The sequence below is a fragment of the Hydra vulgaris genome, chromosome 12, assembly GCF_038396675.1.
Source record: "Hydra vulgaris chromosome 12, alternate assembly HydraT2T_AEP".
Taxonomy (NCBI): domain Eukaryota; kingdom Metazoa; phylum Cnidaria; class Hydrozoa; order Anthoathecata; family Hydridae; genus Hydra; species Hydra vulgaris.
In genome coordinates, this window is record NC_088931.1 from 21,665,001 (window position 1) to 21,690,000 (window position 25,000).

General features: G+C 28.7%; 4 protein-coding genes across 5 annotated transcripts in view; 1 reads left to right on the forward strand and 3 right to left on the reverse strand.

Annotated features, from left to right (window-relative positions):
• LOC136088577 (protein phosphatase 1 regulatory subunit 14B-like) overlaps positions 1 to 3,316 on the reverse strand; it is a 23,116-nt gene extending 19,800 nt beyond the window's left edge. The window contains exon 1 of the mRNA XM_065812552.1: positions 3,225 to 3,316. The gene's annotated coding sequence lies outside the window, so the exon portion shown is untranslated. The remainder of the gene's footprint in view (positions 1 to 3,224) is intronic.
• Positions 1 to 25,000, reverse strand: part of LOC100199815 (kinesin-like protein KIF3A) — a 67,226-nt gene that overhangs the window by 40,813 nt on the left and 1,413 nt on the right. The window lies entirely within an intron of this gene.
• Positions 7,886 to 25,000, forward strand: part of LOC100209930 (transmembrane protein 272) — a 41,145-nt gene continuing 24,030 nt past the window's right edge. The window contains exons 1-2 of the mRNA XM_065812549.1: positions 7,886 to 7,907; positions 8,182 to 8,265. Coding sequence (XP_065668621.1) covers positions 8,227 to 8,265 — 39 coding nt within the window. The 5' untranslated portion in view covers positions 7,886 to 7,907; positions 8,182 to 8,226. The remainder of the gene's footprint in view (positions 7,908 to 8,181; positions 8,266 to 25,000) is intronic.
• Positions 22,928 to 25,000, reverse strand: part of LOC136088576 (uncharacterized) — a 2,554-nt gene continuing 481 nt past the window's right edge. The window contains exon 2 of the mRNA XM_065812548.1: positions 22,928 to 24,912. Within this exon, the coding sequence (XP_065668620.1) occupies positions 23,112 to 24,326 (1,215 nt within the window). The 5' untranslated portion in view covers positions 24,327 to 24,912 and the 3' untranslated portion in view covers positions 22,928 to 23,111. The remainder of the gene's footprint in view (positions 24,913 to 25,000) is intronic.

The following is a 25,000-nucleotide window of genomic DNA, read 5'->3' on the forward strand; positions in this document are numbered from 1 at the left end:
TTAAAAAAATTACATCAAGGATGTAATTTTTTCAAAGTTAAACCAAAAAAGCCAACATGATTTATACAAACTGAATATTTTCAAGGGTTGATACATACACACATATATGTATATATATATATATACATATATATATAGATATATATATATATATATATAATATATATATATATATATATATATATATATATATATATATATATATATACATACACATATATACATGCACATATATACATACACATACATACATACATATACAACTATAAATATTTAGATTAGCACTGTGACATCATACTGAAATAGCTTGCTGCCAGGGGCTTTAGAACATACATCGACTATCTTATAGCCTGTTCCCGTAAAGGAGTGCAGCTCTATTGACTGAGGGTTTGGCATAGGGTAGCAATTATTTCTTTCATTGTTCTTCATTTTTTCTTTTTCTGAAAAAGCTGTATGTTATAAAGATGAGCAAAACGAGTAATATATATATATATATATATATATATATATATATATATATATATATATATATATATATATATATATATATATATATATATATATATATATATATATATATATATATATATCTAGTAAAAGGTAAAAGCTATTGCTCTTGACATATCAAAAGTTTTCACTAAGGCCTGGCTGCTGGTCATCTTCATAAGCTTAAATCTGCATGATTTTTCTTTACTTTAGCAATTAAAAGCTGGGACTTAAAGCAATATGCATACTATTATGATTTTCTTAAAAAAAAAAATTAATAACAAAAATATTTTTATCATATTTTAGGCTACCTGAATAAATTAAATATATATATTTTGATCATTTTTTTTTTTTTTTGCATAATAATTTCGCTAGAGTTTGAAAAAAAACAACAACTTTCAAAACGCTATACTTTAGCCACTACTGCAGTTTCTCATCGAAAATATATTAAATATGAGTCATAGAAGTATTTCAGAATATTTCAATTAAAATAGAATATTTCACTTAAAATACTCATAAGCAATTTATTTTTTTAAAAATATTGACATGAAATTAACAAACTCGCAACTTCCTTGCATTCAACAGGCAGCCAATATATGTAATGGTGGTAACAAAACCTTTTTGAGGTTTTTTTCTCTTTTGGATCCAGAGATTTTTTGGATGTTCATACTTTTATTTTATAGTGGTTAGACCATTCTTAAGTATCCCACTCACAAAGAAAGTAGCAAAACTTGGAGTATTCCAGTTTCATTCCCAGCAAGATACATATTACTTTTAAACCTCCACAGATCAGCCTATGGTGGTAATTGTAGTTATTAAGTCAGAGAGTCAAGAAAAAGCTGCATATCCCACTTTATTTCCATTATGTAATAACACTGCTTTTAAAATTACCTTTGAAGCGCCAATAAAAGCTCTCTACTTTTCAGGTTTGTACTGAATATTTAGTGAATTCATTCATGCATTGATATCATGACAGAATATAAGATCATTTTTCATATAGAAGAACTAAGTGACATTGTGACAGCCACAATGTACATATCTTTTATATTCTCCTGCAGCAGATTTCACTGCTGTAGCCAAATCCGGGGCTTTGATTGATTCACTTAACTTACCCTGTATCAGTACTACTGAGTTTATCTCAGGAAACTTGATCTAGTGATGTTGAGAGTTCAGGTGATTTAACTCTAGCATGATTCTTCATCATCAGTTGTTAGAGAATAGTCTGCTGGTGAATCAGGAATTCTTTTTCATTAGGTACTGGGTAAAATGATATATTGGGATAGTCAACATTTTTTCTAGGATATTTTGTGCTGTAGAGTGCCATACAATAACATCAGCCTGTGAAATGATTATGGCTATTAAATTAATACGAGTTTCACTTGTTTCTGCAATATGTATAGGTTCGGTAGAAACTATTCTTGTTCGAAATTTTGTTTATAATTTGGATCAATAAAACTTCAAGATTTTTTTGGATAAACTTTTTAGTTAGTATACCATATTCTCAGTTTTTATAGCTTTATTTATTTATATTTCAATACCTCTACCATAATTGCTTCTGTTATGCTGACATGAATTATACCCAGTTATATTAGGACTGTTATTTGTTGTTATTTTTACTAATTTTGTTTCTGTGAATGTTACAATGTTGTGACTTGTCACAAATTTGCTAGCTTTATCCCATCTCAATCTAAATCCATTTATATTCTAAGTTGCTTTTCAGGTTTGGTTATTTCAGTCCATTTTGTTTTTGTTTATTTCTATTTTATTTATTTTGTTTATCTTTGAGGATTTTGTTTCTGTTTTTGTGGCTTTAGCTATTTGTATTCTTAAACTTTTTACTAAGGGGTGATTTTGTATTTAGCTACCTTGGTATCTTCGTTATATACCTATGCATCTTCCTATAAAAAAAACATCATAAGTAATGTTTTCGTCTGCATTTGTTGTGGTTTGAGTTCTTCTCAATTTATCTGTTTTTTTTTCAGTTAGAGTTTCTACTACTTCTTCTACGTGTTTTCTACATTTATTTTTGGTCATGTTGATTTTGTCACTTAAATTGGGTTGAACTTCTACTACTGCTTCTAAGTAAAAATGTCAATTTTCAACTTTCATAGAGTGTGTTAAGTGAGGAGACTATCTTGGTACTATTTTCTCTATGAAAATTTTAAATTTATCTTTTCCTACTGATTTAAGATTAAGCCTTGGTTATTTGTTTTCGAGATGTTGACTCTTTGTACAGTTAGGTCTAATATATATTTTCAGAAACATTTCAATTTCATGTTAGATATGACAAGTAACAATCTATGATTTGTTACAGAGTTGAATTTTAAAATTAGTAATCTTGGTCTGTATGAGTTATTTGTTGAAGAGCTGGAGTAATTTTGCTGTCAATATATTTGAGTATTTGAGTCATTTTCTGCATTATTTAAGCAATTTCAATTTTTTTTATTCTCAAAAGAACTAGCTTGCTTTTGTATAATTTAACTTCATCTTGTAGTTTTTTCAGAGCTTTTTCTATGCCATATGTCATAGACCTACAAGTCGTTTCAGCTTTGGCTATCTTTGCACAGTTAAGCTTAAAAAAATTTGTGCAGTTTTTAAAAATGCATCCCTTGCAAATGCTGCATTCAACCCAATATAAATTGGCAGCTATGTGTTTTAAATTTTTACTCATTTTATCACAAACGCTGTACTAAAAAACACAAGCACTAAATTACAATGAAACTCATTTTTTTTATTACCTTTATACCATGCTTATCTCTGATCTTCTATTTCCTGGTCTATTCTGGTCAATCATGTGAAACTCGTGTAAAACTTAACTTTCTATATTGCTGGAGATATTTACCAAAAAGATTGAAATTATTGCATAATTTAATAAATAAATTAATTCAAACATAATAAAACATCTTTAAGACAAACTTCAAATATAAGATTAAAAATTGAAACCTTATAAAATTTTATAACTTAAAATCAAATTCTACAAGTTATTTAATTGTTTTTTTGAAAAAAAAAAAAAAAAGCTTATTTAACATTTTTAAAAGTTAGTTAAAATATAAATCAAATGTGAATTTCGACGTCATTAAATTTTCAAACTTAAGTTAGCCCATAGCTCAAAGGAAGTGAAATTGGATACAAATTTTTAAAATAATTTTGCTTTAAAAATACAAAATAAATATAAACATACAAAATAAATATAAAATGATAATGGAATAAAATAAATAGTTTATAACATATAGGTTTGTAGAATATAATCTAAAATATTGATTCTTTAATAACATATATTTCGATTCCATATAACATTTTGCTAAGATAAATTATAAAGCCCCCATTATGTATCTTGTGAAAACAACTCTATATAATAAAAACGAATTGCCGGTGACGGAATAATTTTTAATAACTAACACATAAATAAAAAGTTTTACAAAAATCAGTATTTATATTACTTTTTTTTTAACAAGTTTAATCCCAACAAAAATACAAACAACCACTATTTAAATTAGGAGTTATAAAAACAGAAACAAAAGAGTTAAAGAAAACGATTTGAGATTTTTAAATTAACGATTCAAGATTTTTAATCTGTAAATTGTACGAGTCAGAAAAGCATCAAAATGGAAGAGAGTTCCAAACCATAGTTTGAGAAAAAAAAACTATGAGTGTTTTAAGAGGAAATTAAAGGTACTAATGAAAATCATTAGTTTAAGTGTTTTAGTTGTGCTGTGTTTATTGCTCTGGGTGGCTTAGTATTCATACTGCTGTACAACAGCATCAGTAAGCTAGCTTTTTTTATAACACTTATACAGCTTTTTTTTTGAATAACGAATTTGGGACTTTTTTTTTTTTTAATTTTATTTAGGAGCTCCAAGAAGTCCTTGCGTTCTTATCACAGAGCACTGCGAATGAGCATTTAATTGGAAGTTCACGTCTCCTTCCACACCAATGTTGCAAAACTTGCCCAGAGGTAGGGTTTAAACCACCGATACCTTGTTTCTGAGGCAAGTGCGCTACCACTGCGCCACGGCTGCACTTAATCCGTTAACTACTCACTATTAACATGTGGCGCAGACTTAAGAAGTCCGTGCACCACAGCTTCTTCTTAATCCTTCGCTACATGTTAGTCGACGACAAAGTAAAATATCGGTTCAGCATTGCTCCACTAATGCAAAGATTCAATGCAATTTTATTAAAAACAATAGCAAATTTATAAAAAAAAGTTTTATGTAGTTAGGTTTTAGAGCCATTATAAAAGTTCTCCGTCAAACGCGAGTGTCTTGTTTGTCTAACGGATAAACCGGGCCTGAATGCACATACAAGAGACTTAAAGGAACATTCCGTGCATTTGGTTTTGCAAACTTTTTAATGATCAAAATGTTAAATTAAAATTACCGACAATCTCAATTTCGAAAGAATTTATAAACAGTTGGGCTTGATTCACTTTGATTTTTAAATATAGCCTATGAAAAATATTACAAAGCTTAAGTTGATTAAAAAAATCAACTTAAGCTTTGAAATATTCTTATTTTCACAGGCCATAGTAGTTGGCACAGTATCTATAGTTTGCAAAGCCTCCCAGAGATTTAGAAATACATCTAACAGTCTGTTATTTTTAAAATATGTTAATGGTGAAAACTTTATGGAAGTTCAGTTAAAATAATTCGGAAAAATACACTTACCATCGTCATGTATTAGAATATCAGAATGTCTTTCAAATTCTTGCACATTTTTGTAAATCAAGACAACTTTTTTTAAATTTTGAAGATTTGACCATTTGAAAAGAACATAGATAACTTATATATTAAAAACCCTGATATTGGTACATAACCAATTGTTTCATAAAGTTTTTCTTGTGCGGAGCATTCTTTGCATCTTTCTGTTAGAAACTGAGTAGCATCCATGGTAATTATCAAGAAAGTTGTACAAGAATTATTTTTCAAGAATACATTATTTTTCAAGAATTTTGCTGATATTTGATAATAATGATATTGGTCTAAAGTTATTGAAGCTAAGTTTTGAGTCCTTTTTATGTATTGGTTAAACAGATATAGTATTTAAAATAATAGGGAATATACCAGCAGCGAAAGAGAGATTAAATAGTTTAGAAAGTACTGAAGAAATATCATTAGCAAGAAGTTTTAGAAAAAAGGTTGGAACGCTGTTTGGCCTTGCAATCATTTAGAGAAAAAATAACTGATATTGTTTCATTTTTTTCAGTAGGTTTAATGAAAAGAGAGTCAGGTTTTGATGTTTTTAAATACTTAAGGAATTCAGTATGGGATGAATGAATACTTTTTTGCAGTTGTTCAGGGATTGAAATAAAAAAGAAGTTGAAAATTTATGAGATTTTAATTGGATCATTTGTAATGGTTTTGTTTGAAGGTATACAAGATGGATATGAGATATCATCCGAACGTATATTCAAAGAGTTCTTATACACTTCCACGTAGCTCTCAAACTATTTCTATTGGTAGTAAAGTAGTTTGAAAAGTGGTTCTTTTTGCTTCTTCGAATAAGTGTTACAAGTAAATTTCTTTAGTTTTTGTAAGTTTTTTCAAGAATTACTTTGTCGTGAAGATTTTTTGTTTTTGCTAAGTAGAAAACTGAATGTTAGTATACAGATGGAAAAACTATTACCAACTTTTGTTTAAATACTCAAAAATAAATCGCCTAAATTTATTAGTTTTAGTCAGGGCCGTCCCGAAGAGATTTTAAAGGTTGGGGAGGGGAGGGGTGACGTGTCTGTTTTTTGCCGACTGAAGTCAAAAGTTTTTTTTTGGTCAACTAACTTATCTAGAAAAAAAAAAAAGGTCCTCATTTTCCGACATTTGCCAACTGCCAACTATAAATCCCATTTTGCCGACTCTAGTGTCCCGTTTGCCGACTAATAAAATTTGTAGGGGAGCTAGATACGCCCCTCCTCGGGGCGGCCCTGGTTTTAGTGGTAACTAAGCAGTTAAACGCAGTAAAATAATTATTTGATGCTTTATGCCATTAATAAAATGACATTATTTAAAAAAGTATTACTTACTTATATTTCTTCACGATAGAAAGCTTGTTGAAAGATCTTTTGCCAAAGGTTAAAACGGGTAACGATTCAAAGTAAAACACACTTGCATAAATTCCATTTCAAAGTTCAACAGGCTTTTTGCTGGCTATAATGTTTTTTGTAACAAGGAAAATGCTGAAAAAAATGTTATTTTACTCTTTGTCTGCCATTAAACAATAACGTCGTTGAATCAAAAAAATATATAGAGAGTACTGTAAATATTCAACAAGTCTTTGTTAGTACAACTTTATGGTTTTCAATAGTATGTGTGACTTTTAACTAATTTAATAGACATTTAAAAAATGCCATTCTCCCTTTTAGGGGTGGAGTGCAAATTATGTTCAGTCTCGCTGAACGTCAATATGCATGGTAAATAAAAGGGATAGAAAACTTTTTGAAATCCTGTGAACACTGGTGTCATGTGAACACTGTTTTTTTAATAAACTATTTGGTAGTAAAACATAAGGTAACTCTGTTGGCATAAAAAATCAAACAGCGATTATAAATACAGAATAATAGAAACATATATATGCTTAAAAAATGGAAAACTTGGTGTACCATCTTTTAAAATTATGGTAAACGTTCTGTTGTTTATCAGTGCATTTGTGAATGTAACAAGAGTCTTGTATGCATAGTAAATGAGATCAAAAAACTACAACTTCAAACACCTTTGTCGTTTTTTCTTAATCTTAAACAAAATCAATTAAAAAAAATTCTGAGAACAATTTTGTTCTAACTTATTGAAATGATTTTCACTTTATATACTCTTGTTTTTTTAGTTATGATTACTACAACTATTATCATTAACTTAATGTTTGTTTATTTTTTATTATTATCATCAATGTATAATTTTTAAATGTTTACTTAGTTTATTTATGTTCTATGTGTGTATGCTTATTATTAATCATATTATACTTAAAAACTGGTGTCACTCCTTTGATCAGAATTCTGTTTGAGTGACACCATCCTTATCAATCATTTAGTTATTATTTTTAAATACGCATAATTAATTTACTCATTATTGTATTATTTTATTTTATTATTATTAAAAAAATATATATATTTTTTTTTTACTTACTACAATCAATTGAATTATGATTTTTTTAATTATTATTTTTATTATTATTATGATTATTTCTATTATTATTATAATATTATTGAATGATTTAAAAAGTAAAATAAATATCTTGCTGTTGTTGTAAATAAATTTACTTAAAAAATTTCGTTTTTTCGAAAGATTTTTTTCACCGCGAAAATCTTCGAATTGTATAGTATTGGCTCCTGAACTATTACTAATATTTACGGAGAAAACTTCACAAGGAAAAACGTCTTCACTACAAAAAACGATTTAATGCAGAAATAATTCTAACAGCAGTTTTAATGAGTAAAATAAATTTAAAAAAAGTTATTTTTTAAAATAGACAAATTCTTTACTTTTTTCTGTACTTGTTTCTTTTTTAATTTAAAAATAATGTGGCTTTTTTTCTTTCTAATATATCTGTCATTTTTGTTATTTTTAATTGTATTGTTTTTTAAATCTAACATTTTAAATTTAAATAATAATATTATTAATATTAATAACAATATTCTGTATATTTTTCCTTTTAAATGAATTTTTAATTTTACTGCATTTAATACATTTACTATATTTGTAATAGCTTTCTGAAAATAAAAAATAGAATAGATGTCAAAAAATAAAAGTTATGAAACGATTGTGCATGCAATGTAATGAGTTCCTAACGGTAAATACTTTAATCTAGATAACGACCTATATTTTAACTTTTATTAATGATATTTCAATAATAGCGTGTATATTTTCCGTATATATTTTTCCATTTAAATGAAACATATATATATATATATATATATATATATATATATATATATATATATATATATATATATATATATATATATATATATATATATATATATATATATATGTATATATATATATATATATGTATATATATATATATATATATATATATATATATGTATATATATATATATATATATATATGTATATATATATATGAATATATATATATATATGTATATATATATATATATATATATATATATATATATATATATATATATATATATATATATATTTATACATTGATTTTAATAATAAAGGCAGCGTATAATTATATTTTTAAATATATTTTAGTTAAAATAATATGTTTACGATATTTCGTTGACCTATAAGTCATATATAGGTCAACGAAATATCGTAAATATATTATTATAACTAAAATATATTTAAAAAAATAATTATACGCTGCCTTTATTATTAAAACCATGTATTTATAAACATATCGTATAACAAGATATGACTTTTAAAGTATATATATTTATATATATATATATATATATATATATATATATATATATATATATATATATATATATATATATATATATATATATATATATATATATATATATATATATATATATATATACATACAGTGCCGGTTTTAGCACTACCAGCGCCCTGGGCGAGTTTTCTACGAAACAAAATTACAGGAGCCGAAATTCTGTACTTGGATATGAGATTGGTCAATAATGTTTACTATTCTCAATACCAAGTGACAGGTGTTTTCTGTTAAACTTCATTGTTGTCGTTAAAATAGAAGGACACAATTTCACATAACATAATGTAAAAAATAATTAATAAACGATTGAAACTTTTAATTTGAAAGTGAAGTAAAGTAACTTCAGTTTCAGTTATTTTTCTTAGATGTCTTACATCGCCCAGGAAAAAAAGTTCTACAGAATTTCTATAAACTTTTGAAACATATGGCCTATTGAAATTCTATAGAATTCTATTATATAAAAATTCCTATAGAAGTTTTTTTTCTACTTTTTTTTCTATAGAAAAATATATCGTTTTCTATATATATATATATATATAGAAATTAATAGACATTCTATAGAAATTCTATTGAGTTTCTATAGGCCACATGTTTTAAAAGTTTATATAAAATTCTATAGAAATTTTTTTCCGGAGCAGTTTCGAATTGTATTTAAGAAATGTTAGACAAGCTGCATTTTCTGGTCGGAGTGAATTACGATGAACATTAAGGAGGTCCCGAGCAAAACTGAACAAACGTTCTGATGGTGCACTTGTCTGGTGACGCACCTAAATAAATGCTAGCTACTGTCGCCAGAGCTGGCAATCGTTTCATGCCCAGGAAAAAACGTTCCATAGAATTTTTATAAACTTTTAAAAGATATGGCCTATAGAAATTCTATAGAATTCAATAGAATTTCTATTGAATCTCTGTTAATTTCTTTAGAAATTCCTATATATCTTTTTTTCAATAGAAAAAGTTTTATAGTAAATTCTATAGAAATAAATAGACATTCTATAGAAATTCTATAAAGTTTCTATAGGCCATATGTTTCAAAAGTTTATAGAAATTCATAGAACTTTTATAGGGTGTTGTCACTCCGCCAATGTAGTGGATCAGCGTGTCTATTTATTTCTGGTTCTTCCAGATATTGGCTTAGCTAAGTGTCAATGCCTGTTGATAATTGATGTTCATGTGCTATACCACCAGCGGACGTAAACAAAATAATTTCATCAATAAATTGCACGAGTAATGATGATAATGTAGAAAAATTATCCAGTTAGGCTTGTTTTGCTGGATTTTCTTCAGATTTGTCAATCTGCTGTTCGGCATGCTCAAATTGACTTCAATCTTGCTTTTTCAGCTGTCAGTGTTGCTTGTAATGAAAAGAATTTAGTTTTAAATTGTGGATCAACCAGTATCGCCACTATATAAAGAGGTTTCTCCTCAATACCTTTAAAACGGTCATCCAATGACTTGATTAGGGTTGACTTCATAGTCTTTACACCTGCATCATTGCAGAATATCGTATGTCTTCTCTTCAGAATTTTTTGTTGCGTTGTTGTTTGAAATGAAGTTCATGGAATATAGAATTACGAAAAACATTGATTTGTACAAATAAAATATTAAGTATACACGTAAACACAGGCAAAAAAGATCTAATAAATATCTGACCGAAATTCAGAAATCTGGCTAAAATTATGTCGGATTTGCTAACTTTTTGCCGGAGCCGGATTCGGGCCGGATTTGTAAAAATGGCCAGATTTCGACCGGAGCAGGAGCCGGAGCCAAAATCTGGTACAGCCCTACTACATATATATATATATATATATATATATATATATATATATATATATATATATATATATATATATATATATATATATATATATATATATATATATATATTTATTAGCAATGCATTGCAATAAAATGTGTTTAATTTACATATATCATAAAAAGAAAAGTTTTATTAACACAACTTTTTTTATTTTATTTACAATTACAAAATTACAAAACAATAAATAACAAAATTTTCAATTTACTTGCCACACAGTTGTTTTTTTCAACAAACAAAATTTTTTTTTTAGTTAGTCCATTAGATGTTTTGTCACGCAATGCGTAGTTTTCAAGATATTTTAATTGCCCAACTTGCCCCCATGCTTAACTACCCCCTCTATCCTAAATAAGAGTATGGCAACGATCATAAAAGTAATGTACAACTAATTAAGCTAATTTAACATTCTGATATTAGGCTTAGCTGATTCTAACATATGTAAGCCATTGTACTGCTCTGAAATCCAAGTTTCAACACGTCACTATTTTCTGAAGTTTGCTCGCTATTATCTATATTTTATATTTACGTTTTTTATATTTTCCATAGCAACAGAATGGATCCATTTCTGTTTTAATAAAAGTTTGATTTTGTCTATAAAAGACTTATAAAATATCATAAAAAATTTACATTTTTTTTTCTGGTCAATGATTGCTGCATATACCCCCAAAAAAACCCAAAATAACAGAAAATATGATTTGCGCCGGCCAAGATTCAGCAAAAACTATTAAAAAAGGCAAAGTGAAACTTTGGTATTACATTTAGAATAGGTGCATGAGTGTTTTAAATGGAACAGATTTGGAAAAAAAAATCTGGGTCTGAGGACATGTCCGCCAAAAATGGTATTATAAAAAAGGTCATTTTTTGAAAAGGTAAAACAGCCATACTAGTTTTTTTTTTGAGATATTAAAATTCTGTTTCATTTAAAACACAGGTCTTATTAAAAGGAAGATATGCTGAAAATTTGAGACAAAAAGCTTCAGCGGTTCTCTTGCAACATCGGCTGGCATATTAAAAAACCTCAAACTGAGAAAACGCTAAAAACGTAAAATTATTCAATAAAAAAATCTCCAAACATACTAAAATTACATATAAGACTCTAATTTAAATTAAAAACCACCTTTTTCATATAATTTGCCTTCATTTTCTAAGGTTTTGTCACTTTTCTTCAATTTTTTAGCCCATTAATTTTTGACGACGCAATTTATTATTTGGCTTTCCTCGATAGATTGACCGTTTAAGGTGGATTTTGTTAAAAGCGTTTGAACCGTTTATTGTATAATAGCCAGGAATCATGTTAAGTTTTTCATAAATTAGGATTGACAATTTCATCCCAATATTAAAATTAGCTACAGCGTCGTAGACACCAAACTTTAGCACTGTAATGGTGACAAATTTTGTTTTCGGTATACGATTCCAAATTTTTCCATTAAAAGACTCATTCGCATTTTGTGTTTTGCCGTGAAGACATTTTTTAAGCTCATCATCTTCAGTGAGGTCCTCAAAAACAGGTCTGATTTTGTATACAACCTCATAAGGAAGGCCAGGGCCTGGTTTGTAGGTATTAGGGCGGACGTGTAAATGGTGCACCCCTTAAATTCGGTAACTACCGACAATTAACGAGTGTGATTTAGGATGTAGTTTGCTTGCAGTACGGAGTTATTTTCGAGTGCGATTTAGGTAGTAATGTTTACTTAAAGTACGGAAGGAAAAAAATCGACAAAACTCTGTTTTTCTAACTTAATATATTGTTCTATATTAAATAAAATATAGCAAAATCGAACATTTAAAACAAAAATGATCTAATAAACTAACAACAAAACAAATTTTGCATTTCTTTATCACAAACATGCGAGATAAAACAATTTATTTAAAAAATAGAGCTTGTTTACTAATTATTTTTTATTATTATTACTAGTAGTAATTTAAAGCTTACTTGAAACTAAAACGTCATATTATTAATAAAACTTTTTTTAAATTATATGTATGAAAATATATATATATATATATATATATATATATATATATATATATATATATATATATATATATATGTATATATATATATATGTATATATATATATATGTATATATATATATATGTATATATATATATATATAAATCATGGCCTACTTTATTTATACGGCCGGATATTTTGCATTTTGAAGAAAAAAATAGAAGGCCAGTTTTCTCAAAAAAAGTTTTTAAAGAAGCAGCTTTGGAAGTTCAAAAAGATGGTTAACAAATGTTGCGTTGTAAATTGTCGTTTAAATTATCATAATTATGGTGAAGTATCTACAGTAGTATTTTCGTTTCCAAAAACTGTAAAGTTAAAAAAAAAATTGGATTAAATTTGTAAATAGAAAAGATTGGGCACCTGCTAATTCTTCCGTTATATGCATCAAACACTTTGAAAAAAAATATTTTAAGAAAGGTAACACGAATCAACGTTTAGATTAATAAAAAAACTAAAGCCTATTCCAACTATTTTTGATTGCACAAATTAGACTGAAGAAGGTTCATCACAATTTATAAAATCTTCTAATACATTAAGAAAATCACCGACTAAAAGAATATTTCAGCCAGATCAATATGAACAGTTTTTATTGAATGATATGATTGGTAGCTTTGACGATATTACTGAAAGTCTTGCTCCAGATGGTTTTTCATTCTTGAAGTATCATGATCATGTAATTTTTTATAAATTGAGTCATAGTATTCCAGAAGTTACAGAGTGCATTTGTGTAAACAATGAGATGCATGTTAAATTATTTCACAAAGGTTCACCTCTGCCATTGCCTCAAACTGAGACAATGGCAGAGGTGAACCTTTGTGACCACTGAGACTCAGTGGTTTCATCAAGGAAGAGATTGTCGTTTATCTTGTAAAAGTATGCTTCATAATTTTCCTACCTACATTAAATCACAAGCCGAACAAGTTTCATCTGTACTGACTGAATTACAGCCAATTAAATATATGAAAAAACCTATTTATTCAGCCAATATTATAAAGTATTCACTAATATTACGATATACTTCTATGCAGTCATACCAACTTTTGCGTGAAGAATTGCGTTTATCATCATTATCATTACTTAAAAAAATAAATAGTGGAAATATTGATGCTCTAAGTTGTGCAAAACGTTTAAAATTAGAAGGTAAGATATCTCAAGACATTTGCTTGATTTTTGATGAAATGTACTTGCAAAAATGTGAGGGGTATTTTGCTGGAGAGATGATTGGTAGTGATGAGTCTTGAGAAATGTATAAGGGAATAGTTTGTTTTATGATAGTTGGCCTGAAACAAAGTATTCCATATGTGATTAAAACGTCTCCTGAAAAAACAATCAATGCTGAATAGTTGAAAGAAGAAATTTGTGAATGTCTTTGTATCTTAACTGAATGTGAATTTAATGTTAGAGTTATTGTGTGTGACAAACATTCCTCTAATGTTTCTTGTTTTAAAAAAATTCTTTGTGCATCGAATCAACAAGTCGAAGATTTGTTTTTTATTTACAATCTAAATTTACCTTTGTTTTGATGTTGTACATCTTATTAAAAACATCAGAAATAATTTGTTAAATTGCAAAAGATTTTTATTTCCAGATTTTAACTTTAATGGATTTAAAGATCCTGATAATTGTATGTGGAGGAGAAATTAAATGGAGCACCTTCCACAATATTTATGAAAAAGACCTTGCTCTTGATGCTGGCTTGCGTAAAGCACCAATAATAACAATGAAAGTATTACAAATCCTGGCAATTTTAAACAAAATGTTTATTAGCACTTGCAATTTTTGATGAAACTACATCTGCAGCGATTCACTCAAATTTTCCTGATCTTAAAAGTAGTGCAGATTTTCTTACATTATTTAACAAGTGGTGGGTTTTATCAAATTCTAAATGTCAGTATTCAACATTTAATATTTTAGGTAATGCAGTTGTTTCTGGTGATAAAAAACCTGAATCTCTTAGGGAAATGGCCCATTGGATTGAAGCTTGGCAATCACAAAAGATACCAAACTGTGAGAAGTTTACTTTAAGTGTTCAGACAGCTGCAGCACTAATAAGAACACTTAATAGTCATGCTTTATTGATTGAGGACTTACTTAATGATGAATATCACTTTGTTTTAACTGCGAGATTTCAAAGTGACCCATTAGAAAGGAGATTTGGACAATAGAGACAAATGGGCGGTGGGAGATTTTTGGTGGGTTTAAAAGATGTCACTATTTCTGAAAAAATAATAAAAATCAAAAGTATAGTTAAAGAAAGTATTAACTTTCTTTAACTAACTTTTGATTTTTAAATGCCTCTTGAGTCAGAAAATAATTTAACAGATTTGAAAAACTTTCTTCTTGATATTGATAAAGCTCAGTGTACTCCAGAAATCATGACACTTGCACCAGAAAGTAGGGAAGTAGGTGCTCATATTGCTGGATATATAGCAAAGAAACTTAAAAAAACGTTTTGGTACATGTTGTAAAGAATTTTTATGTTGTGTCAATATTGATGAAAGTAATCCTGATCATACTTATTTAACAATTATTTTTAGGGGTGGTCTCACTATTCCTTCACCATCACTTTTGGATTATGGTTGCACATCCATAATCCAAAAGTGATCCATTTGCTATGATTGACTACTCTTATAACAAAATAAAGAAATTTAATTTTTTTTTTTTTATACTGTTATTTAGGTGCCCCAAGAAGACCTAACGGTCTTGTCACAGAGCACCGCGGATGTGCATTTAACGAGAAAGTTCACGTCTCCTTCCTTACCGTGACGCGAAAATATGTCCAAGGCTCGTTTTGAACCTGGATCTCTTGCTTACAAAGCAAGCGCTCTAACCACTGCGCCATGGCCGTTCAATTTACATGCACGACAAGCTTTAGAATATTTTTTAAACCACTTTTATGACTCTATTCAGACTTTTTCTTGTCCCAAACATGAGAAAACTGGGATAAAACTTGCTGGTAGAATTGTTATCAACATTTTTCTTAATAATAAAAAAATTATATCTACCAGCGAAGTAGCTGTTGATCATGTAAAATCTTTTAAAAAGAGAAAATTTGAGAAAGTTTAATAAATTATTTATAATATAGTTATTTTATTTTTTAATGAAAAAAAAAATATTTTAATATTTTTTATGACTGTTCTTGTTTCTTACATTGTTTTTACTAATTCTAAATTTTAAAATAAAGACTTTTTATTTATTTGTTAAAATAATTTAGAAAATGTTCAAAACGTATTAAGTTTTTGAAACATTACGATTTTAAAAACTGGCCTTCTATTTTTTTCTTCAAAATGGAAAATATCCGGCCGTATAAATAAAGTAGGCCATGATATATATATATATATATATATATATATATATATATATATATATATATATATATATATATATATATATATATATATATATATATATATATATATATATATATATATATATATATATATATATATATAACATCTATCTAACTTTATCATTCTGCTTAAATACTATTTATTTAAAAATAACAAATCTATATTAAAGATAGTATACAAACCTACAAACAGGTATCCTTTCTAATAGAATAAAATAATTTCAGTAGATAAAATAAAACAGCTTATTTTATTAGAGAGTTACTTGTCATGTATATGTCGTAAAAAAATTGTAAAGTTTTGCCGAAGGTTCTCAGTTTTAAAAGCAAAATACTCTCTGTATATTGCTTCATCGAGTCAACTCCACCTCAAATCACCTTGTGACCCGCTAACAAATTTCAATTTTCGCTTTATTCGACTCCAAAAAGCCTTGACATGGTTTGATGTTGCTTGCGTTACAGGATCAACAAAGTTGGTTGTGTGATTTATTGTGAGGTGGTTAAAGCATATGTTATTCAAATTAATGTAAACAGTCTATTGATCTGAATGAATTGTAGACCCAACAGCCACCCATCTTTGAAATAATGGAACCAATGTTGCAGCAGATCTATCCTCCACACGTGTTAAATATTCCTTTTTATACTTAAATAAAATTTAACTAAACTTAAAGGCTATATTAGTTTTTTGCAATTTAAGCATAATGAGTTAATACTTAAAAACATTTACCTGACAGCGATTATACTTTTAAACATTCATAGCATATCCGCAGTCACAAAATTTCTGAGTATCCATTATTCTGTTTTGCTGGAGAAAACTTATTAAATTTTCTTCATTTATTAGTTCAATAAAATGTGTAAGACGAGACATCTTCAAAGCGTAGAGAAGTTAACTTAAAGTGAAATAAATTTCACTTTAAGTTAACGGAAACTATTTTCGACCAATCGTTTTAATTTTTTATTAACCAATAGATTTCAAAATAAATCGCACTCGTATATTGTCGGTAGTTCCGAATTTCGGCGGACGTGTAATCGGCGCGATTACACGTCCGCCGGTATTGGTTTTATTTATTTTGTCTCTGTTGAATTTACACCAACTACTTGCACCCGTTGGACTATGTGGGTAGTGCCAGTTGTTATCTTTCGATAAAATTTTCAAAAAATTGTGCAATCGATCAATTGTTGCATCCGTCAACCTTCCACGACCACCTAGTCCTCTCACTTTTTTTTTCAATTTTTGAAGTCGGGTTCCAACACGCTTCTGATAGTGCCCAACACATTCCAATTTAGTTACTTGAGTGTCAGGATAAACACCCTTGACAATATTGTAGCTTTTACTCTCTTCACCACCCAAAAAGTTAACATATTATAGTTTTTGAATTGATCGCTGGAAAATGCAACTGGCTCCTTCGCATTCCATTCCACTTGCAGAACCAATGAAGTTCATTTTACAAATATGTAAATTTTTCCACTTGGCATAAGCAGTAGGATTTGTTTTAGCAAGGTTTTGATTTAAAGAGCACCCTCTTCAAAATCGACTTATTACCTCAACATCTAAAACTTTTCCAATATCAAAAATCTCATCTTCATTTTGACAATTTTGTCTTAAATCAGCTACAGCATCAGCCATTTTTTTGGGGGTGCATCTCCCTTAAAGCAAAGCAGTAAAGTTTTACTATCACCTTTAAATAATAAAATAATAAAGGTACAAGTAAAATGTAAATAATAAATTTATTGTTTTGCACACGTCAAAAATATTTTTTAAATATAAACGGTTAGAAATGATTTGCTCCAGATTCAGGGCCGACGACACCTAGTACGGGGGGGGGGGGCAGGGGCATGTCTCTTCCCCCCACCTCCTTCCCCCTTTTTTCCAAGGATTTTTATTTCTTTTCCTTTTAAGAAAATTCTAGATATAGAGGACTTTTTTTAGAAATTGACGGTTGTGCCCATCCACTTTGAAACCTGTGTCGTCAGACATGAGTTAGTGGTTTTTACTGTATACAGTGAAAACATCCTACTGGTGCACAAGTAAGAGAATATTCATTAATACTCACTTTTTTTTGAATACCACCTACTAAATCGTAATGCTACTACTAAATTGCTCATTTGAGAATCCATATTGAAAGAGTTAGTGGGCGTTTAAAAAAATATTAAATGCTAAGAACAATGCCTGTGTAAACCGGGTTGAATTGTGCGGCCGTGGCGCAGAGGTTATAGCGCTTGCTTAAGAAGCAGGAGATCCAGGTTCGAAACGAGCTCTGGACATATTTTCGCGTCACGGTAAGGAAGGAGGTGTGAACTTCCTGGTTAAGTGCACTTCCGCGGTGCTCTGTGACAATATTTATCAATATGCTAAAACAAAGTAAATATAAAAAGAACAATAAAAAATAATCAAGAATGGTGACGGTCATTAATAGTCGTGATAATAAATAGCTATTAGTGTAAGGCATAAATGTACTCCCGCTTCGCTAAAGGCAAAAATTGGTTCATCTATGCTTTCATAATCGAACTGTTTGCGCGCTTTCTTTCTTCTCGAACTTATGACAGCTAGAAATTTAATTTTATCTAGTTCTTTTCTAATTTTTGAGCCAATTCTCTGGCTGAAATATGAGAAGATACAAATCCTCTTTATTTTTATTTTTCATAAACTTGGCTGCACCTATTATACATTCCAGTGCAATGTCAAATTGCATGTCTTATGATTGCACCAATTTGCTGACGATATTGATTTGAAACAATAAATCGTACCAAACAGCTAAAGTAACCAAAAAAGAAAAGTTTTTGACTTGTTTTGCCAAACCAGTTGCTGTGTTCCTTGCTTTTGAATCGTTAGCATTTTTAGCAACTTTCACCAATGCATCGTACACTGCCGCTTTCACACAACCGATTCTGCAATTGCAGAATGTATTTGAAATAGACTTTACTGTCAGAGTTTGTATATGAGTTTTAAAGATCTGCCATTGCTGTGTTGGAAACGCCAAACAAAAGGTAAATTTAATGCAAAACTTTAAAAAGTGTCATTGCAGCGAAAAAAGATATCGCTATGTCTCCAAGAATTGGATTTAGAATGTGACAATCACATGACACATAAAATGATTTCGGATTAAGTTCAAGTATACATATACTTATTTAATTATTCAAGTGTGCACCACGATTGCAGCCTTTCATATTTGCTTCGTTATCATACCCTTGGCCTCTGCAGTTCTACAAATTTAAATTCAGATCTTCAAATTTTTGTAAGCATTCTTCCGAGCAACCTGAACCAATTATGTTAGTGACAAGTAGGAATCCTACAAAATATTCATCAATTCCACAGGACTATTTCCAATTTAGCATATTCAAAAATTTAAATCAATTGCTCTTGGTAACCAGCATCTGGTGTGCAGTCCAAAATAATGAAATACTTCGAATTTTGAACATTATTTATAACGTTATGTAAGAAGCATCATCGATCAGTTTAATTACATTTGTGTTTTGGGCAAAATGATCAACATCATTTTAGCCAAGTAATGATCATGAATTTCCTTTTTTTAATACATCGTAAATAATCTTCTAGGCATGAATCGTACATTCCTAACAATTCAACTAATCCCAAAAAATATCTCTTGTTTGGTTTAAATAATTGATCTACAGTGCCACGAAATATAAAGTTCCGTTCTTCAAGAAACTGCACAATTGAAACGATTTTTTTTTAAAACATTGTTTCAGTGCTGAGTCTCTTTTTAGACTAGTTTTCGTGTTTCCTTATCAGTTGTCACTCGTTCCTTCGACCAATTTTCCAGGACGCACCAAGCGCCGACAACGCGAATGTAGCTGATCATGAATGGACGACTCATGATCAGGTTAAACACTAGACATGTTTTTCCAATCACTATTTCTTTCAATTATGGGTTTGATAGTCAATAACTATCTGAACATTCACTACTTGGTAACTTCCTAAAAAAAATCCCAAAGACAAACGTCGCTTTTTAGAACTCTCATCTTGCGGATACTTTGTTCTTGATTCACGAAAAGATTTTTTTCGACCAAGTAAATACGTTTTTTACCGCTAATTGATTGTTTTGGCTCTTGTTTGCGTCACTTGAACTTGTATTTTTCATGCCTATGATTTTTTATGTAAATTAGCAGATTCAAATCTTCTAAAGCCATCTGACTACTTTGACCACATATTGATGATTGGGAAAATAATTGTTTATCCTCTTCATTCTGAGCATTCAAAGTTAATGTTACCGAATGTGGTAGCGGCTCACGAGTAACGAAATTTAATAAAGGATCTCTTTGTGTCGCAAGAAACGCCTCCTTTCTCCGCTTTTTTTTTGCGTTTTGATGCGCCAGACTCAAAAAATGTTTTAACATTTTCACTAAATCAAAGCAACAAGGTTTCATTCCAAACTTATTAAATTAATTCAATTTCTCACTTTAGCTCTTCGTTATATTTATAGTAAAAATCAAATATTTTTTTCCCTTTACTTATTAATTCTTGAAGATTCAACATATTGCATCAAAAACTAAGCTTGTTTAACCCCAAAACAAAGTATTTTGATATAAAAATGAACATTCTAATAATAGATTTTCAGAAAAGGACAAAAATGAACTAACTTTTTTTTTATTCTAAGTCGTTCCCAACAAGGTTGCAACCACTATTAAGTTAAGATTACGGAAAACGTTTAAGATCTTACAGTGGACTACTAGCAATCTTTTAAAATTTGTTTAAAATGTAATATGCCAATCAAGACTTTATATATTATATATATTTTAAGATAATTTAATTGCAGTATATTAGAAAATCCTAACTTTAGCTTTAATTTCCAGACCTGAGAAACTCAAGTTCTGGAGTGCTATTTTTAAGTGAGGACTTTGGTCGATATTGGAATCATTTCAACTATTGCAAAGACATTTAAACAATAGAATACATCTAAAAGAAACAATAGAATACTTCTAAAAGAAACAATAGAATACTTCTAAAAGAAACAATAGAATACTTCTAAAAGAAACAATAGAATACTTCTAAAAGAAACAATAGAATACTTCTAAAAGAAATAATAGAATACTTCTAAAAGAAACAATAGAATACTTCTAAAAGAAACAGTAGAATACTTCTAAAAAAAACAATAGAATACTTCTAAAAGAAACAATAGAATACTTCTTTTTTTTTCATATATTTTGCTGTTCATACAATAATATAAAATAATTATTATTCCATAAAAAAAGAAAATATATATATTTACATAAACAGACAGGAGCTCAAAGAAGATATGGATGACCAGAGTCAACACAATCTTTTATACATTCATCATCTTCATTTCCCTCATTAACGGCTTTGCATGGTCAAATTTGTTTTTTCCGTATATAATTCTGCAAGCATGTTTTTGTACACTAAATATCTTTTTAAGTTTAGAGGGTTGTGTGCTTGCCCACGCAATGTTACCATAATTGATATAGCTATAAATTAGGCTGAAGTATATTAATTTAAGACTTTGAGTATTAATTAAAGGACTAATTCTATACATTATACCAATAGTTTTTTTAATTTTTGATTCAATGTATTTTATGTGGGAAAGCCAAAATAAGTTTTAATCTACATAGACTCCTAGGTACTTTAAACATTCTTGTATTTTAATTTGTTTACTATTTATTGATTAGACTTCTTTCCATTTCTTTTCGTATAGTGTTTGCGAGAAGTTATTGTTATTTAACGTTGATAGATTACGTTTTTTTAAATTGTTTTTATTTTTTTTTAAGTTTGTAGGGTTTTCTCTACGCTAAATCTAATAAAACCTTAAATATCTCAAATCGGAGAAACGTTGACTTACACCATTCTGATTCTCACCGGCTCATATACTATTAAAAGTTTTTTTGGTTCATAAAGTTTTGTTACAGGTTTTTGGTTATCACTTTATAATTTTGTGGTTTTCACTTTATAATTCTGCGTTTATCAGTTTATATTGTGGTTAACACTTGATAAAAGTTATAGCTCTTTTTATATATAATTACGTATAAATTACCCATGTTTTTTAATTTTATTTTAAACAATTTGAAGCAAACTGAGCAAAGTTCTGAAGAAGTTTAAAATGAGACTTTATATGTAGAAACAAAAAAAAATCTTAAAGAAATCTTTTCTAAGACACAAGAAGAGGGAGTTGTATCAAACAAAAATAAATTTTTATTTATTCCATTTTATTTAAACATTCTCGATAACAATAATAATAATCAGGGCCGTCGCGAAGAGATTTTCAAAGGGGGAGGGGGGATCTGTTTTTTGCCGATTGAGGCCTAGAAAAGCTAATGTGCCGACTAAAACCTAAAAAAAAAAAAATCCAAATAGCCCTTGTTGGCTAACATTTCGTCAGGTTAGAATTATTTTGTTCTAACTCTGCATTTGTTTAAACTGAGATAAATCCAGTTGAAGTTTTAAACTGTAATGCAGTAGAATTGGAAATATATTTTTCATTAATGAAAACTTTTTTTAATACTTGGCTATATACTGAAAATAATTATTTGTTTTGAAAAAAAAAGTAAGTTGCTCAAACTGCTATTATGGCCCGACCCTGTTTGGAGATAAATTCAATAGATACATTTTGCGTTAATATTATTTTGTGCTATCTCCATATTTTAGTAAAAACAGTTTAAACGTTTTGCAAAAAGCAAATGAATTACAACAAATTACTTTTAACTTAGGGATTTAAACGCAAATATAGAAACCTAACGCACTTCGTTGGAAAACTTAAATGGATGGGATGATATAATTAGCTTTCTTATTGCTACTTAAACAGAATTCAACTGATATTGCTTCTGGAAGGATGGGCAGCTTTTATTAAGAGCTATATTATTTAAAGAAAATCATTTCTATCTAAAAAGATTTATTGAAAATAAACAAACAAAATTTTTAATACAAATAACATGTTTATAACAGTTTATACAACTTATAAAACTGAATGTTGCATAACTAAATAATTTGCAACACTAAAGTATATAAATAAAACAATTAAAATAAAATTTGTTTCCGGATTGAATAGTTGAAAAAAAACTACTGAAATAAGGTTTTATAGAAACAAACATCTACAACTGGCATGTATGGGTACATAGAAACAATGTCTTTTACTTTCTCACTAGAAATTTCAATATTATGTGGAAAACAAGATGCCAATGGAATTGATGGTTCTTCAAGATTACTTCCTGATCCTCTAGTGTTTTTTGGCTTAGACAGCCATGCCTCTTTATAAATATCTGTAAAACGATTCTTGAAATACACATGACCAGTAGCATTAGACCTATATACAAGTGTTTTGACATTAAAGTATGGAACCTTTTTGTAGTTCATAAGACAAGCAATTTTTGAGAAATTTTTGATGTCCTTTTTTTGCATTTGGTATACAAAAAATGGTTTACGTTGGTTAACATTTAACATTGCTTTTACCAACTCGGGAGGGCTGAATATTTCTGCTGAATGTAATGATTTCTCAATCTGACTATGTATATTATCACATTCCTGAATGGAGCTATGCCCTGGCTTACAATACTTTTGTTCAATGATTTCAATATTTGGATGATCAATAAGAAACTCACGCAATGCAGCTGACATATGACTGTTTCTATTTTGTGGAACACAAGAATCAAACCAGAGTAAAAACTTGTCAATATTAGGAAGATCCTTGTAAACTTGATTTAGCATACATATCACAGCACTAGCAATATCGTTACCAGAACGACCAGACATACCTTCATGCCATAATACACAATATGCTTTTTTGTTTAGCGAAGAGTAACCTGTTAAGTTATAACAACTGAGCTTTCTTTTATAAAAGAAGTTTCCCACGTTACTTTTTGGCAAGCTCAAGACATTTTGTAGATCAATACAAACTATGGTTGTGGTAGGGGAGTTCAACTTTCGATCCTTATCTCTCTCGATCTTTGTTTCATTTTTTGATGCAATATGCTTGTTATACTTTTGGATTTGCTCTTCATTTGCATTTTCAAGAATGCAAAATTGGTAGCATGTATCACACAGATCTTTTTTTGGCTTTTGAAATTCAATATTAAATTTGGTGTTACAAATATTGCGGTACATACATTCCTTTGCTGGTAAAATTTTATATTGAGTGCAATATGTTAAATATAAATCATAAAGTTTCTTCAAATTTAATGAACCATCAAAGTATTGTTTGCAGGAAATGCTTCGACAATAATGTGACTCAACTCGTGGAAACAAGTTAATATGGTTTTCTACACTCTGTTTAGTCATTTCAAGAACTTTTTTTTTACAATGTTTCCCCCATTTTGTAGGGGCAGGAATACCAGTTTCAAGCTTATTTTCATGATAGTATGATATTTGCCTGCTGCTGATGTCTAATGTAGACAAATAAAACACTTTACATACACGATGTTTGACATTATCAACAAAGAAATTGTAAAAATAAGTATATTTTCTCCTTGATTTGCTTACTTTATTGGTTGAGTTGTTTTTTTATCTAATCTTTCAGTAGTTTTACTAAAAAAGTGTTGCTTTTCAATCTGAGACATTCCCCACAGTCCATTAAATAATATTTTCCTCTCGTCTTCTGAAATTTTTACAGAACACTTAAACTTGCAACAATTTCCACAATCTTTTTTATTTTTAATACTTTTTGGTTGTATAACCTTGCCTCTGATATTTATATATTCTTTTCCTGATTGCCTAAGTCGCTTTCTTTTTGACTGTTTCCAGTTATAACAGTTTGCCTTACGTTTTCTTGTTTTCCCACCGTGCCGAGGTAATCGCAGTTGACCAGCAATTGAAGGATGTGTTGGAACATAGGGAGTAACCATGATATTAGCTTGTTGTGGGTAAACTAAAAATAAAAATTAAACATAAAAAAATTATGCAATGCAAATAGGTGAAAATAAGATCATTTTTTCCACATATGAAGCGATTCATTT